A 16,441-nucleotide genomic window follows, 5' to 3' on the forward strand; every position below is an offset into this window, starting at 1 on the left:
TTGGGGATTCAAGGAAGTTCTTATCTTCATTTGTGCAAGAAAACTGTGACATAAGTTTATGCTCAGACTGTCAGTATTATAACTTATTTCTATTGTCTTGTACTCTTGCTGATAAGTAGCACAGTGTTGTAACAGCAGCATGAGGACTGGCTGGATGGTGTGACAGTTTCTCTGCTTTATGATTGGTTAAAGCTCAGAAAGGCTACTGCTCTCGAATTACCTAGTAGACCAATCAGCGTGAAGCGTTGAGTTCGGTCCCGCCCATTTGCTAATATTGACCAATCAGCGTGAAGCAGAGGCACCGCTCACCTATCGCAGTGACGGGGTGATGAGGAGTCGGGTTTTGGGGTTGGAATAATCAATACGAGGTTTACCTACATGAATGCCCCAGCGGTCAGTAGAAGTCTGACTAAAAGCTGAACCACATATTTATAGTTTTAGACTTGATCTGATCCAGAAACGATGGATCCGCTGTTGTATTTAGCTGGTCTGGTCGTTATGTTCCTGCTGTGGATCAAAGTCAAAGGTCTCGACTACGTGATCATTCACCAGAGGTGGATATTTGTGTGTTTATTTCTCCTGCCGCTCTCCGTCTTGTTTGACGTGTATTATTATGTGCGAGCATGGCTGATTTTCAAGATGTGCTCTGCGCCCAAACTGCACGACCAGCGTGTAAGAGACATCCAGAGACAGGTGAGCAAGGCATCAACAGCCAGTCAGTGTGTGCACAGGTGTGTGTGTGTGTGTGTGTGTGTGTGTGTGTGTGTGTGTTTGTGTGTGTGTGTGTGTGTGTGTGTTCAGTCTGCTAAAATATAATTATGGACATTTGTAATCATCAGTAACTTTCAGAAAATAATCACACATCATGCAAAAGTTAATGTGTAGTAGCTCTAACTCAGAATGAATGGCAGACATGTTATTTAAGTAGAATTAAAATTTTACCGAATGGAGCTTTATTTGAGTAATACCCACATCCTGTACCTGATTATATGTAGTTCAGTTGTTCTTGGCAGATATTTAAACCAGCTGCACAACACCATTCATGTCTAAATCCCTTTCACTAGCATACATGTGTTAGGAATGATAACACATTGAGTCACACATGTATTAATTAATGTTATGTAATTGTCATTGGATGTTTAGTTTCACTGGCATGATTATTATCTTACATTACAAATAGGTTACATGATGAATAGAAAGTTGAGTTATCTATATTACATGTGTTCATGTTTGCAAGGAATGATGGGTAATAAAAACCTCCATAACATTGCTACTTGAATCTTACATGGGATAGTGTGTATAATTTATGGATCCTAAGCAACTTTGTCAGTAGTACATTGTGATGTAAGAGATCAAATATTGATGGAGCTTTATCTCTGTTGTCTTATCAATCACTTATTACATAATTGTTTTATATCTATTATCCTCTTCTTTATGCAACAGGCTAATGTTAAATGATCAAATCACACGTTTTCTTTAATTCACCACCAATCCAGAGCCTCATACCTATCTCAGTGAAAAGTGTTGCTAAAATATTAGTGTTTTTTTTATGTCATGGTTCTTATAGAAAGCTGTTACAGCTCATTTGTATAACTGATGGTAATCCTGTTGAAATGTATTTTGGGTGTGTAACTTTCAATGACAGGGCTAATTAACAACCAAGACATTTATTTAGATTTGGATTAAGTTTTGGGATAAAGAGGGTCAAGACCTGAGACCCTGGGACTTTAAATTGATGTTGGCTGAAATTCAGCTGGAACAAAAAGCCACCATGGCACCGTGACACAGGTTATCGTTTCTGCTGATTACTGAGGTCACACGTCCTTCATTTGAAGAGGCTACTTTGGGGTTGTCCTCACCTGTTTGTTTATATATATATTGTCATTTCTTCTGTTTTTTATTACACTGATGATGGTGTTTTGTTTTTTATCTTTACTACAACCGTGCACCCGATACTCTGCTTAAGATTTGGAGCTGTGCACATCGCTGCTTTGTAACTGAAATTCAGCTGGGCCAAACTTCCACAGTTGAGCAGCTACTTTCATAATGGGTTTGGGTGTTTAACAAAATCAGGCACTCCAACAATTTAGTATTGCATTTTCATAAAGTTTGGGGACTTGCAGCAGACAGATTTAAAAAAAGAATGTCCAAAACTGAAGCAACGGAAGATATCCTGACTTTTAGTCCCTAATATGGATCAAGCTCCAAAAACACTGGATCCTACAATTATTACAATGCAACTTGACAGCATCTTCATTATACCTTTCCTTCTTGATTAACACCCACGTCTTTCAAAATTCACACCCCCAGTTTGTAATGCAGGCTTTCTGTTAAACATTTGTCATCTCCAAGTCCCAAGTCAAGTTAACTGATGACATTATCAGAGTTTATTCTTTATAAATCTCCCTCCAATTCCCTTGGACGATAAGACGTTTTGCTAATATTTACTGTATTTAAGCATACAATGGGATAATTTAATCATGAAGTGTATCAGCCTTTAAACAACATACTTTGAACATTTCAAATTACCAGTTAAGGCGTTTGAACTCCAAGAATGTCCTCTGTCTTGTATACCAAGAAAGCCTTGACAGCCACTCGTAATCATGGCTGAGTAGGGTAGGTGAAATGCCTTTTATCCTTTGTACAGTCTATCTGTTGTTCTGATCTTCTCTGTATGACGTATTGTGACATATTTCAGGTGCGAGAGTGGAGGAAGGAGGGGGGTAAGACCTTCATGTGTACGGGTCGACCTGGCTGGCTCACTGTATCTCTCAGAGTAGGCAAATACAAGAAAACCCACAAGAACATCATGATCAATATGATGGACATTCTGGAGGTGGACACAAAGAGGCAGGTAGGAGGAACCAACACATACAAGTTATGTTCTCCAATGCTTTTTGTGAAATTTGTGAAATGATGTTTTAGAGCTGCAATTAGTTGATAGATTAGTCGATCGACAGAAAAAATTAATCAGCTATTTTGATAATCGAATAACCGTTTTACTCATTTTTTAAGCAAAAATGCCAAATACTCATTGTTTGCAGCTTCTTAAATGTGAGAATTTGAAGCTTTTCAGTGTCATACATTATAGTAAAGTGAATATCTTTGGATTTTGGACTGTTGATGTGACAAAATAAGACATTTGAACGCATTACCTTGAGCTATAAGAAGTTATAATGGGCATTTTTCTCCATGTATATACATTTTATTGAGAAAATAGTCGTTAGTTGCAGCCCTTGTTTAAAAAATGTAAATATGACTTAGGCATATTTTCATATCTGCTTAGCCATTAAACCATTTTCAATCAGCTTTAGGCAGGGACCTTAGCACAGGTGTAACTAATAACATTAACAATGTCTCAGTTCCATTAAAGCTATAACATGTAACTATTCTGCATTAAAATGTCTAAAAACAACTAGACCTATGTTATATATTTTGTTAAGTTGTTTACTTACATTATCCCAAATGTTTTTCAAACCAGGAGAAATCTGTAATTTTAATCAAGGTAATGGTCTGTTTCATTTGGTCACCTGTCAATAGCGTCATACCCCCTCTACCAAATGGTATACACACTCATCCCCTACCGGACGTCCTGTGACTGTCGAACAGCGTCAGAGAAACATTGTTTTTTTTACGTGAAACTGCTTTATTCAGTGTTTTTACCGGTTTTTATCACCACATTTGTTTGTTCTAGAGTGGAGGAGACCTCTGATAATTCGGCTCTCGGTAAAAACATCCTGAACAATGAACACTAACGTAATTCTAACTCAGAGAAGCTGGTTGTTTAACAATAAAAACAACAACTCCCATGATCCCATGCCACTTCACAACGTCATCAAACTCTGTTTTTTGTTACTGTTTTGAGACCCCAGAAATTACATATTGTGCATTTAAGTGTCCCAATAAGCCATCACAGTGAGCCAGCATGCACAACAACATGGCCATCCTGGAAGTGGAACCTAAAGGCAATTATGTGACACTAGATGCATACATAAAAAAGAAATACAAATAACAATGTGTATTTTATCTCACTTTATTTCTTTGTCTTCCATATATAAGACCTTGTACTTGCTAAACTAATTAAATTCCCAGCAGCATCAGCTATAGTTTGAGTTAATAGTAGAAAATGTTAGCATGCTAACACACTAATCTAAGATGTGTTAGCATTTATCTCAAAGCACCACTGTCTGTAAGCACAGTCTCACAGAGCCGCCAGCATGGCTGTAGAGTCTTATCTTTTTTGGATTCAGTCCATCATTTCTTTTGCTTATGATTACATTATACTCACCAAAGCAGCGACTGAGATCTGGAAACACGAGGACAAGGCTTCAACAGGCCAACAGATAATTAGACAGGTTGCAAACAAGCCAACAGTTTAGCCAAATAATTTAAACCACTTAATTTTGAGGTAAAACTTAAATTTAGCGCACCCAAAAATATAATAATCCCTCATTGGATAAGACAATTGTGTGAGCGAAAAAGTAAAAATTCAGAAGGTAAAAGCTGATCAAGGAAATCAGTCTGTAAACTACAATGGGTGTTAAAGGGACACTTCAGTTTATCATTTTACTGTTGTTTTTTCTTCCAACTAAGTTTGGCCAACCTGAGGGTTCAAAACTCAAAAATCATCTGACTTCTCATGCTGCCCCATTAGACTTTTTTTTTAGCGCATTTAACTTGGTGAATACAATTTTACTATTAACCAATAGGAACGATGGCCAAAACTACAAAAATAAGGCAGAAGTTTTTCCTTTAAGTATTCATAAAAATGTATCTGGTGTGATTTGCTGTCATGAGTCTGATGGTGGAACTTTGTTTTTTAGGTGGTGAGAGTTGAGCCACTGGCCAACATGGGTCAGGTGACCGCTCTCCTCAACTCTATTGGCTGGACATTGCCAGTGCTGCCTGAGCTGGACGACCTCACTGTGGGTATGTAGTTCATAATGTGGATTGTGTTCTGGGGAACCATCATAGAGTGACATCATCTGTGTCTCTTGGGTTTCTAGAAATAGAGAGATGATTGTTTCCACAGCTCATTGTTCAGTGATGTAGATCCTGCATCTCCTTCATCAATCACTGCATCCTGTTTAGAGCCTCAGCGACTTCTCTAATCGTGTTAGAGGATTGACGTTGTAGCTCAAAAGATGAAACTGGGAGGAAATGGCTGCAGTGTTGGAAGAACCCCTAGATCGGGTTTCATAATGGATTTCCTGATGCCATAAACTGTGCATCAACAATCTAATGTTTTCCCATCAGGCCGTACATTCATTTATCCTGATGTCCAGGCAGGCTCATACAGCACATATACACTCAGAGCAGACAAACACTGCTTTCTGCTCGTATGTTTGCCCACTATTGTTCTCACTTGGAAAGAAATTGAGTTGCTGCAGAATAAATCTTTTATTCGCTCTCCTTTCGCAGGTGGTTTGGTGATGGGTACAGGAATTGAGTCATCCTCTCATATTTATGGGCTTTTTCAGCACATCTGTGTTGCATATGAAGTGGTTCTAGCAGATGGCAGCTTAGTGCGCTGCACTGAGGTGAGCACTGTGTGTGTGTGTGTGTGTGTGTATGTGATGTACGTCCAGGGGCTTGTATCATGAAGTGAGATTATCTATTGTTGGGCTTGACTCAAGTTTTCTGCTGGTATCACAAGGGTGGCTCACTTTTTCAGGGGATCACCATGGTAACATCACCATGGTAACCTATGCTGCACAGTGAGAGTAAACACACTAGGGGACTAAATAATGCTGATTACAACTGATTACAGGTACAATTAATTGCACCAGGTGTCTTTTTTTGGGACAAAATCCAGTCTTTTTAGACTCCATGAGATGATATTTTGAAACAAAAAGTATACCCACTTTTCCTTTTATTAGAAAAAAAATTTAGATCAGTAAATTATAAATCAGGCCTTCATTTCTTTTCTTCAGGCCTTTTTTTGCACAGACTATCTATACTTATCTGATTTGTCAATTACTTTCAATCGTTTTTGTTCGTAATAGTTTGGTTATTGTGACAAAAAACACTACAAAATTGTCAAATTATGAAAAATGTTGAAAATGCCAATTATATGATATTATTCCTGCTGTTTCTATTGTTTCTTATTCTGTTCTGTATTGTACATTGTGATTCCATTATATTTAATTCACTTCTTGAGTATGACTTTTTCCTGCTGCAGTAACCAAATCTCCCTGAGGGTATCACCATTTCATCTCATAACATATTAAGTACTCCACTCATGGATGATGTTCTTATTATTAAGAACTTCTCTTTCACATGAACACGCTCATTAATTGTTTCGGACTGTTTGTTGGGAAAAACAAGACATTTCAAGATGTTACATTGAGTTCGAGGAAATTTTGATGGGCATTTTTCACTGTTCTCTGTGTGTTTTATAGACCAAATGATCAGGTGACTAATTTAGAAAATAATCGGCATGAAAATAATCATTAGTTGCAGCCCTAGCCTCGTAACCCAAAGAAAGAAAGACTAAGCTGAACTTGTGATACAAGCCCCAGAGCTTTAGTGTGATGTGTAATACTCTGTTGTGTAACTGTCACACAAGTAAAGCCAAAAAGTGGTCTCTTTATGAGAAGATAAAACGGTCGATGCTGTGAGGTTTTCTAATGGTTTAAAAGCCGACATGCAAGACAAACAGCCTAACATTAGAAACCCAGAAGCTCAAGACCACAGTCATCACTGCAAATGTGCCAAAGATCTGTGTGCAGTTTGTCCTTCTTCAAACAGAAAGTGCATTTTTCTGGTGACTGTCACACAGGAAGAGAATTCGGACCTCTTTCACGCCGTCCCGTGGTCCTGTGGAACTCTGGGGTTCCTGGTTGCAGCTGAGATTAAAATAGTCCCTGCTAAGCCCTGGGTGAAGCTGCACTACGAGCCGGTCAGAGGTCTGGAGAACATCTGTAAACGCTTCACAGAGGCATCGGAGAACAAGCAGAACACATTTGTCGAGGGCATCCAGTACTCTCTGGATACCGCAGTCATTATGACGGGGACCATGACTGACTATGCAGAGCCTGATAAGGTAAGATGTTTGTGAGCGTGTATGCAGATGTGTTTTCAAAGGTTTTATTACACTTAACCTCCCTCTTTTTTCTCTTTGACGTCAGATTAACAGAATCGGCCTGCACTTTAAACCCTGGTTCTTTAAACACGTGGAGAGCCACCTGAAAGGCGACCACACCGGAGTCGAGTACATCCCTCTCAGACATTACTACCACAGACACACACGCAGCATCTTCTGGGAGCTTCAGGTACTTACAAGACATAATCACACATACAGGGGCTGTGTTTCCATTAGCTTTAGCATTACATTAAAGGACTGTGTACATCTGCCAGATTTTAGCTTGTCATCATCTTACTGTACCAACCGCTTGCTTCCTTCTCTTTATTGCACTCTAATGCTTTTTATGTCTCACACACACAAACTCACATATACACACCATTAGCTATTAGTGAGAAGGGCTTGGCATCCTTTCTTTTCTGTAACAGTAAATGGTGTGATGAATTATGCATAGAACTGGTTTGACAGATATCTCCAGGAACTACCTCTGGGATTTTGGGTGCTCTCTTTTATGGAAAGGATTTTGTTTTTGCAGACAGTGTAGCAGAGGAAAGTGACCACACAGAAAAAGGGCTGATAGATGGTGTGATTAAACTGTTAATCAACAATGTGTAGTGGAAATCATTGATGTGTTGGACATCTTGACATGAGAAAGCCAGTGGTTGGTGAGTTGGGACTTCCCTCTGGTGGACGATAAGAGGAGTGCAACTGGATTTGTATCAAACGTCTTCAGCACATGAAGCTCACACTGTAGAAATTTAACACTTCTTAAATGAAAAGACAGTACAAATAAACAACAGTATTCGTATGAGTCGTATAATTGTAATATTAAATGTGTTAGCTTGCTAATTAGCACTAAACACTAAGTTGAGTCATAACAATCCTGATGGGAAGATGAATGTCTGTAAGATATTTCATGGCAATTCATCTAATAGTTGTTGAGATTTTTCAGTCTGTACCGAAGCTCTGTGGGGTTTATTTGTTTTTTTGTGTGGTCAGGGATCACACTGGACAATCAAGCCTTAATGGAATCGATCAGACTTTTGTACGATCAGGTTACGTGGTCCAAGAAAGACAAGTTCAGATGAGCAACTGGAAACGTCCCACACCCTCTAAAAACAAGTGTTTGAAATTGCTCCTATTGAAATGATCTTCTGGAAGTTTCAAAGAAGGGAATTCAAACCACAAACATTTGTTTTTTTATCAGTAAAATATTTCAATTCTGTAAATTCTGTGGTATTTCAATTTTAACATCAAGTATTCAGTGGTGATTTTTTTTTTTATTAGATTATCAGCCACTCATAAATTCCAATGTGCTTTCATACATGCTTTACTTGTTTCATCTAAGAAATGTAAGGAAAAGTGTAGAAGAGATGTCAATCACATGTTTCCATGGTGAAGGTGTGTTTTTAAAATGACTCCTGTTGTCTGACCAACAGTCCAAAACCCACAATATTAAATTTTCAGTTTTATAAATCAGGAAAAGGCAGCAAATTCTCATATTTGAGATGCTGAAATCAGCAAACATTTGGCTTTTTTTCTTGATAAATGAACAATTACTTAATAAAATGGTTGACAATTAATTTTCTGTTAATCTACTAATCAATCAATCAGCAGACTGCCTCACAGGAAGCAACTTCAGCACCATCCTTTAACCTGTTTATGTATGTCTGTCTATATTTGTGTCTTTTCTCCAGGATATCATCCCCTTCGGAAACAACCCGGTGTTCCGCTGGCTTTTTGGCTGGATGGTTCCTCCTAAGATCTCTCTGTTGAAGCTCACGCAGGGAGAAACCATCAGACGGCTTTACGAACAGCACCACGTGGTCCAGGACATGCTTGTACCCATGAAGCATCTGCAGGCTGCCATCACACGCTTTCACCAGGACATCGATGTAGGAATCCACCAAATACTTCCCGTCTATACTACATACTCCTGAATTCATTCATTCAGTGGCTTTTCTGTTATGTCAGGTCTACCCTCTGTGGCTGTGTCCGTTCCTGTTGCCACCAGGCAGAGGGATGGTTCACCCCAAAGGTCAAGAGGAGGAGTTGTATGTGGATATTGGGGCTTACGGAGAACCGAAAGTCAAACACTTTGAAGCTAAAGCGTCAACACGTCAGCTGGAGAAGTTTGTCAGAGACGTGCATGGGTAAGTCTCAAATGATGTACGAAATTCAGAAAGTATGGTGACATAATTTATGTCATTCAGACTTTTGTTGTTTTCTTATGTTCATCAGGCAGAAATATTGTTTTTACATGTATTCATGGTGCTAAAGTTGATAGTATCAATTGTTCACTAAGACTTACTAATCATATAGCATAACATATAAAGACATTTACATTTACAAAGCATCCCCTCTTCTTGCATTTACATGTGCTATTACACTGACACATCTGCCCTCCATATGCCAACTGCCTCTTGCAGGTTCCAGATGCTGTATGCAGATGTGTACATGGACCGTGAAGAGTTTTGGGAGATGTTCGATGGAAAGCTGTATCACAGACTGAGAGAGGAACTAGGTTGTAAGGACGCCTTCCCAGAAGTTTACAACAAAATCTGTAAATCTGCCCGACACTGACCTACAGGGACAGATCTCCTGGCTGGTACCTGACCTCAGCCCCGTGTCACAGATACGCTGAGACACTGTCGGCCTTCGCTGCAGCTCACACTTGGTGACAGCTACTATTTTTGGGATGTTTCCGCAAGAAGAAAAAGCTGTTTTACACAAAGATACATTTCAGCATTCCCTGAGGTGGAATTAAGCTTTTCACACACTATTAAAAGCTAAAATACATATTTTTGGCACCCAGATTGTGTCTTTAGAGTTCTCAGATCAATGTGAAGCAGGAACATATTTTAATGCTTTTACACCATGAATGTATTTTTTTCCCCTTTTCATGGACATTGCTTACTTTATTCAAACCATTCTGTGTAACTTGAGAGCATATTCCATCTTTTTTTCCCTTAATGTTTTAAAATGTGCATGTTGGGCAACTTTTTTCATGTTTAACTAACTTATCTAGTGTTCACTGCAGTCCTTTTGCATATTTCTCTTTACATATTTTATTAAGAGGCCAGCCTTACTGATCATTTCCTAAGTGCTATACACATTGAAAACATGACCTCCTATTTAGCATCAAAGATATATTAAAATTCACACTTTTTGATGAATGTCAGTGAAATTTTGAGCCCTAAAAACCTATTTTGTAACTTATAGGGCACTATTTTGATATCCAAATAAGATCATTTGGACTGTATAGACTAATGAAAATTGGATGAAATAATAAAAAACAATATTCTTCAATGAAAATCATTCTCCTGCTTCTTTAAATATAGTTTTAAATTTAATGTAAATAACAGCAGTGTAAACTCCTTGTTTCTTTTATTTGCCCCTTTGAGACTAAGATAGAGAACATGTGGCTCATAGATTATGCCAAATCTTTACTATTACTATTACTACATGTTCTTCTAGGTCTTTACTAGCTCTTCATTAGACTTTAAATATACTTGACCTCTTGGCCCAGAAATCTTCACCCCACAAACCCTTTGTGTCCTTTTTCACATAAAATTACATAAGGGCTGCAGCTAATGGTTATTCTCATCATCAGATGGTGCTTGATTGATATTGATACTGATATTAATATTGATATTAAAAAATAAAGCAGGAAATTGTCACATTTGACAAGCTGGAACCTGAGTATGTTTGGCATTTTCTTGATAACTGACCTAAATTGCTTGTTGATTTTTTTTTTTTTTTAATATACCATTGTAGATTCATTTTCTGTGGATTGAAAAACTGATTAATGAACAATGTATATTGAAAGTTCAGTAGTAAACTCAATCTATTGAGATACGACTGTTTCTTGCCATCAACCGAATATTTACTTGAGGGGCGTTCACGTGAATTTTCCTAGTTGTGAAGTCATTTTTCCGATTATTCCGACACTACATGAATGCCGCAGTAAATTCACTGAAAAAGCAGAGGCGTCACCTTGTGTTTACAAACCAGATCATTGACAATAGGTCTGGCAATTCGAGTAATTTAGTGCTGCTAAACCTAGTGCACATGCGAATTGAAATGATACTGGTGGGATGTCTAAGTTTAAATCTGATCCAGATCTTACCCTATAATTATCCCAGTGGTAATTTCGCAGATAAACCCAGTAACCCCCGCCCTCTACCTGCTCCCGTCAAAGAGCACTCACTACTGTGTTTCACCAGGAAGCTTTGGAGGGGGGATTAGTGGAGCCTGTAGCTGTTGAGGAAAGTTTCCCGAGAGAGGCCAGGATCTGCCAGTGCCACTAGGAGGATCCCGGCGGCCTCACTGAGTTTTCCAGAGCACATTGTAGTTGCGGTTCCGCCTTCTTCCCCGCCGTGAGGGTGACTTGTGAAGGCTAGCAGCCAGCGGCAGGGTCGGTGTTAGAGCCAGAGACATCTGCTACAAGCTGCACGGAGTTACTGGCAAAAAAAGGTAGGCTGTACTCAGTTTTTCCACAATTTTAAGTACAGCTAGTAATCATTTTCTTTTATGAATGTAAAGACGTCGGTTGCACAAAACACAACAGAGAAGAAAACTTATCTAACTAGAGTAATAGTGACGCTAACTTACCCTAAAGTTAGCTAACTGTTGCTAGTCCGTGTTTTATTACCTTGTGCTGCTGCTGCCGGTTTAAGAAATAGGTCATGTTTGCAAAGGTGACTTTGAGAAAGTATTGCCGCCACTTCAGTCAGTCGGTTTATGCAGGAGTGAAATCATTGAGCACTGCCTTTTGTTTTTTAGTTCATAGACTGTAGTTTACGCTTGCTAGCTAAAGTTAGCCGTATGTATCTTATTATTAGTGGGATGTGCACTATTGCAGTTTGATTTTCCTTATCGAGGGCTGCACACTGAGGTTAGGTCAACACGGCAACCTGGTTTCCTTGACAACAACGCCCAAGTTTCTATCGTAGATACAAGTACACCGTGTCCTGCGCTGATTATGACATGAATAGAAATTAAACTATAACCTGTTGGTTGTTTTATTAAGTTGGGAAGCTGAAGAGGCTGTCCCCGTGCCAGCAACAAGATGTGTATTGTTCTTATCTGAAGGTGTGGATGAGTACACTATGTTTCAGTCTGCATATCAGCAATCTTACAATTTAGCCCTGCGGCGGCTTAAAGTTGTTGCTCCACTTTCTCTTTTCTCCGGTTTGCTTACAATATTGTCACAATCTTAACTGTGTTTACAGTCTCTAGAGCGATCAAGTGCCCTCCAGACAAGACCGAAGCATACAGCGGAGTCCAGGCTGGAGAAGAGAGAGGTTGAGGAGGAAGCATGTCCACTGACCAGGAGCCCACATTCACAGTCAAGCTGCTGCAGCTGCTGCTGCTCTCCACCTACTGGGGAATGCAGATATGGGTCACCTTCATTTCAAGTTGGTACCACACACACACACACACATACACACAGATAAACTGAAACTGAGAACAGAAAAGCAGGAAACTCAAGTGACGAGACAATGAGAGGGAGGTGTACAGAGAGTGTTTAGGATGTTTGGAAGCATCTTTGTCTCATGTCTAACTTGTGTTTTTTGGTCACCGTTACATCTACATCCAGACCCAGACTTGCTGCTGTTGCAAGTTAGCTCAGTTACTACTTTTACACAAATTGACATTGGTAGGATATAAGCGTGTATATGGTGTGTCATTCATATTTCTATCTACAGCATAGACACATTGATTATTAAAGATAACCCTTTGTCAACCCCGGTGCATTGCAACATCTGAACCACAAAACCTAAGTTTCTGTCATGTTGCCACTGTGGTGTACCATTATGGCTGTGTTTGTTCAAACACAGTTTTGCAATAAATTACTTAAAACCTTAGAGCAGAGGCAAGGTAGAGAGTCTATCAAGCATTTTGATTACTGTATGTGTCTGAAATTTAGTCAACGACTAAGGTGTATATACCCTTCAGTAAATAGACCTTCTCTCAATCTTGTTATTTTATGAATATACTTGAATATTTCAGTCTGAGTTCCAATGAGTTGTTCTGATTTCTACATTTCTGCACAGGCTTTGTGATGGACAACCACCTAAACAGACACACATATGGTTTTATTCAAAGTCGCCTCGTCCCGTTCTACCTCCACTTGGGTTCCGCTTGTGCCTTCTTTAACCTCACGATCTACGCAGTGTATCATCCCAGCGACATGCTGGATGACAGAGAAGCCTTTCAGGTGAGTAATTTGTTTCACATCACCATTTTGCCAAAAAAACCTCAAAACATATTATTTTTATTACTTTAACTTATTTTTGAGTATTTCTTTAACCTCTGCTTCTACTTTCCCCCTACAGATCTTCATCTTCTTTGTGTCAGTGACAGTCGCGGCTATCAATGCTCAGTGGTTTGGTCAGATGACGTCAGAGATCATGGCGGACATGCACCTCATTGAGCAGGCGTGTGGACTGGGTCAGGATATCGGCTTGTCATCGAACCGGGAAGCTTACGCCAAACTGTGTGAGACGGATGTGAAGTACAGACACCTCAGCAGTCGTTTGTGGCTGTACAGACTGCTGTCCTCTCTCTGTAACCTCTGCTGCATCGGCTGCAACTTCTACAGTCTCTGTTACATGGCTGAGAACCTCGGCACACTGTAGAGCTTTTATGTAATACGTTATGTCTTTCTGTCTCTCTGCCTTGTTAGTTATGAGATGAACAGTCGGGTTGTTCTTGTGCCTTGGGAAATAATGAAAGGAGATTTTGGTCCTCATTTTTTTTTGTTGATTTTGAGACAATCATGTTCACTAAAGCTGCATTTCTGTCTTGAAGTTTGCAGGGAGACGAATCAGCTCCTGCTATGTGAGCAATGTCTCACCTTTCACCTAGTGTGGCTGCTGTGTGCAGCGCTGCGCTGTGCACTGCAGCCTGGAGAGTTCCCTGCAAGACTGCAGTATGATGCCTTACAGGAACCTAAAACATGTGGGATGTTTTTAAGAACTTGCAATATCAGAGACACCGTAGCAGGAAAAAAGCCTAATGCACTTTTTTTTTATTTTTAAGCAACAGAAAGACACCTTTTAGTAAGGAAGCTGCTGCCGCGCCGCTCAGTCTTGCTCTTCCTGTTTGGGTGGAGTTTGAATACATTGCTCACTCCAGCAGCAATCACTCTTTAGTGATTGCTGCAATCTAGTGTCACAAGTTTGTCCTGTTCACGGTATGTTACCGTAGTAGCACCTGGGGGGCTGTGTTTCACGTTTCAAAGTGAATGCTTGGACTATCTTTAGCTCTTTTGGCTGCTGCTGCAATGAAAAAGAACACTTTTACTAGTTGGTATACAATCAATACTAGTTTTCAACCCATCCAAAAACACACTGGCACCAGTGGTTTGATTATTGGTATATTTTAATCAATCAATCAAGTTTATTTGTCACATGTAATCATATAAGGTACATTCACAATGAAATGTAATCCCATCAGTTCCTTCAATTTGTGCGTTAAAAAGAGATTTTACAGAATTTATTGGTTTTCATTAACTTTTACAGTGTTGATCTGTAAATGATGTTATGAGATTATTTCGCAGCAGGAAGTAGAGTTTATAGAGCTTTGATTTATTCCCACTTTCATCAGTGTGTCCTTGAGGAAGGCACCATGGCTGTGAAGTACATAATCAGTTTAGTTTAGCAGGTTTAATGGTTGTTGTAATAATCTGGTGGATCGTGTTGTGGCATTGATCCTGCGGGTAATATGGAGGAACATTTTTTGGGATGGGTGGAAGGATTGTTGAGACTTGCTGAGATGATGTGGGTCCAATTTGACTAAACCTCAGTGATCGTGATCGTCTGCTTGAAGACCTGAATGACATCTCTGCACTCAGTTCTTTCACATCACATCCAGGATGACCTTACAATGTGCTGCAAGGGAAAATCACATCAGATCTTATACATAGATATATATATACATTGGTGAAGGATTTAACAGACTTGCAAAGCTGTCAGGTCTGTAACTTGACCTCAAGCATTTTTTGATTTGGTTTATAACACCTCAGTTTACTAGATGTCAGTCTCTACGTATTCAAACATTATGATCTGACTGTGCAGGAGAATTATGCAGCTATGATTATGAATTTGAAGCCAAATTATTATGAGCTGTGCTCACACTAGAGTTGTGTTCTCTCGCAGTACAGCTTTCAGGTGTGTGACAGTCCCTCCCCTTTAGGAGTGAAGCAGGAAGTGCATCACAGATTATCAGCTGTGCCTGCTGCTCCTCAGCTATATAAGCTGCTGGATTCAGTCACTCTCTCTCTCCCTGGGTGTGTAGTTTATTTGGGTTAGGCTTTTCCTCATGTTTATTTTCTTTGTTCATTACACTTCACTGTACACTCATTCAAACACTCCACACAATACTGATGTTACTGATTTACATACTTTATATTGCCCTTGGTTAACTTATATTTTGTTAAATAAATATTTAGTAAAGTCATGTGTCTTCCTCTCCTCCTTGTCCGCCCCTTGAGCCGGGCTGTGACAGGTGTCAGTGCTTTTTTTTTAAGTCATAGTTTGAATATCTTTGTTGTTATTGACCAGAGAGGATCTGTGGTCAATTATAAATTTTGTTATCTTTTTGCACATGTCGAAATAATATTATTGAACCCCACCCTACTATGACAGCCCCTCCCTGTTGTAACCGCTGATATGAACCTTGTCTATAGATGTGTTTGTGAAGTGTTGTTCTTCTAGTTAGTGTTGGCCTGTAATACACATCTGTGTGAACCAAAGTTTTAAGAACAGCCTTCAACACAAAAAGCACTTCTGTAATCAAAGCAGAGGCAGCTGAGTACAGATTTCTCTTATATGGTCAGACTGGACTGATGAAGGTGCTTATTATGTGCCCGTTCAGGGTCACAGTGCTACTGGCAAAGACAATGCAATATTACTAGTTGTTTTATCTGCACCTTTCATTTTTCTTTGCTGTTAGCTTAGCCAGCTTAAATTCATAGGAAATTTGAATGCAAGTCATTTTGTCTATAAACATTAAAGTGGCATTTGGGTATCAAATTTTAGTAGACTTTACCTTCACTTGTAGATATTTATGCCAGTTTCTTTATGTTTGAGAAGTGTTTAATACTGAATGTAAAGACTTGCCCTCTTTAAATGTTTGCCTTAAGACCAGTGAGGTCAGAGGTCATGAGCTGTTAATGGTAGTGGGTTTGTATCAATGATGTTTTCACATGTATTGTCTATCTTTTGTATTAAAACATGTTGTCTCTCAATTTCTCCCCATTTTTCATTTACATCTATTTATTGTATTTGCTTAGGAAGACATTTGTGCAGGTTTACTTGACTGAGATTATAACTATCTTTACAGTGCAGT

The 16,441-nt window shown here is 39.2% G+C and overlaps 2 protein-coding genes across 3 annotated transcripts; both read left to right on the plus strand.

Moving 5' to 3' along the window:
* Positions 1–299: 299 nt before the first annotated feature.
* dhcr24 (24-dehydrocholesterol reductase) lies at positions 300–10,786 on the plus strand. The gene is made up of 9 exons (XM_067597508.1): positions 300–693; positions 2,699–2,854; positions 4,824–4,929; positions 5,422–5,540; positions 6,782–7,045; positions 7,131–7,274; positions 8,782–8,979; positions 9,059–9,237; positions 9,514–10,786. Exons 1-9 carry the CDS (start codon positions 463–465, stop codon positions 9,665–9,667), a joined length of 1,551 nt encoding a protein of 516 aa, XP_067453609.1. The 5' UTR covers positions 300–462; the 3' UTR covers positions 9,668–10,786.
* A 153-nt stretch (positions 10,787–10,939) lies between these two features.
* Positions 10,940–16,340, plus strand: si:ch211-121a2.4 (transmembrane protein 205). Of its 2 annotated transcripts, none has more exons than XM_067597510.1 (4): positions 10,940–11,560; positions 12,319–12,504; positions 13,144–13,307; positions 13,426–16,340. In XM_067597510.1, exons 2-4 carry the CDS (start codon positions 12,405–12,407, stop codon positions 13,726–13,728), a joined length of 567 nt encoding a protein of 188 aa, XP_067453611.1. In that variant the 5' UTR covers positions 10,940–11,560; positions 12,319–12,404; the 3' UTR covers positions 13,729–16,340. The 2 variants fall into 2 exon arrangements, with proteins under 2 accessions (XP_067453611.1, XP_067453612.1); XM_067597511.1 differs by lacking the exon at positions 10,940–11,560 and adding an exon at positions 12,038–12,178.
* The last annotated feature ends 101 nt before the right edge of the window (positions 16,341–16,441 follow it).

This window comes from Thunnus thynnus, chromosome 8 (assembly GCF_963924715.1).
Source record: "Thunnus thynnus chromosome 8, fThuThy2.1, whole genome shotgun sequence".
In the NCBI taxonomy this organism is placed as follows: Eukaryota; Metazoa; Chordata; class Actinopteri; order Scombriformes; family Scombridae; genus Thunnus; species Thunnus thynnus.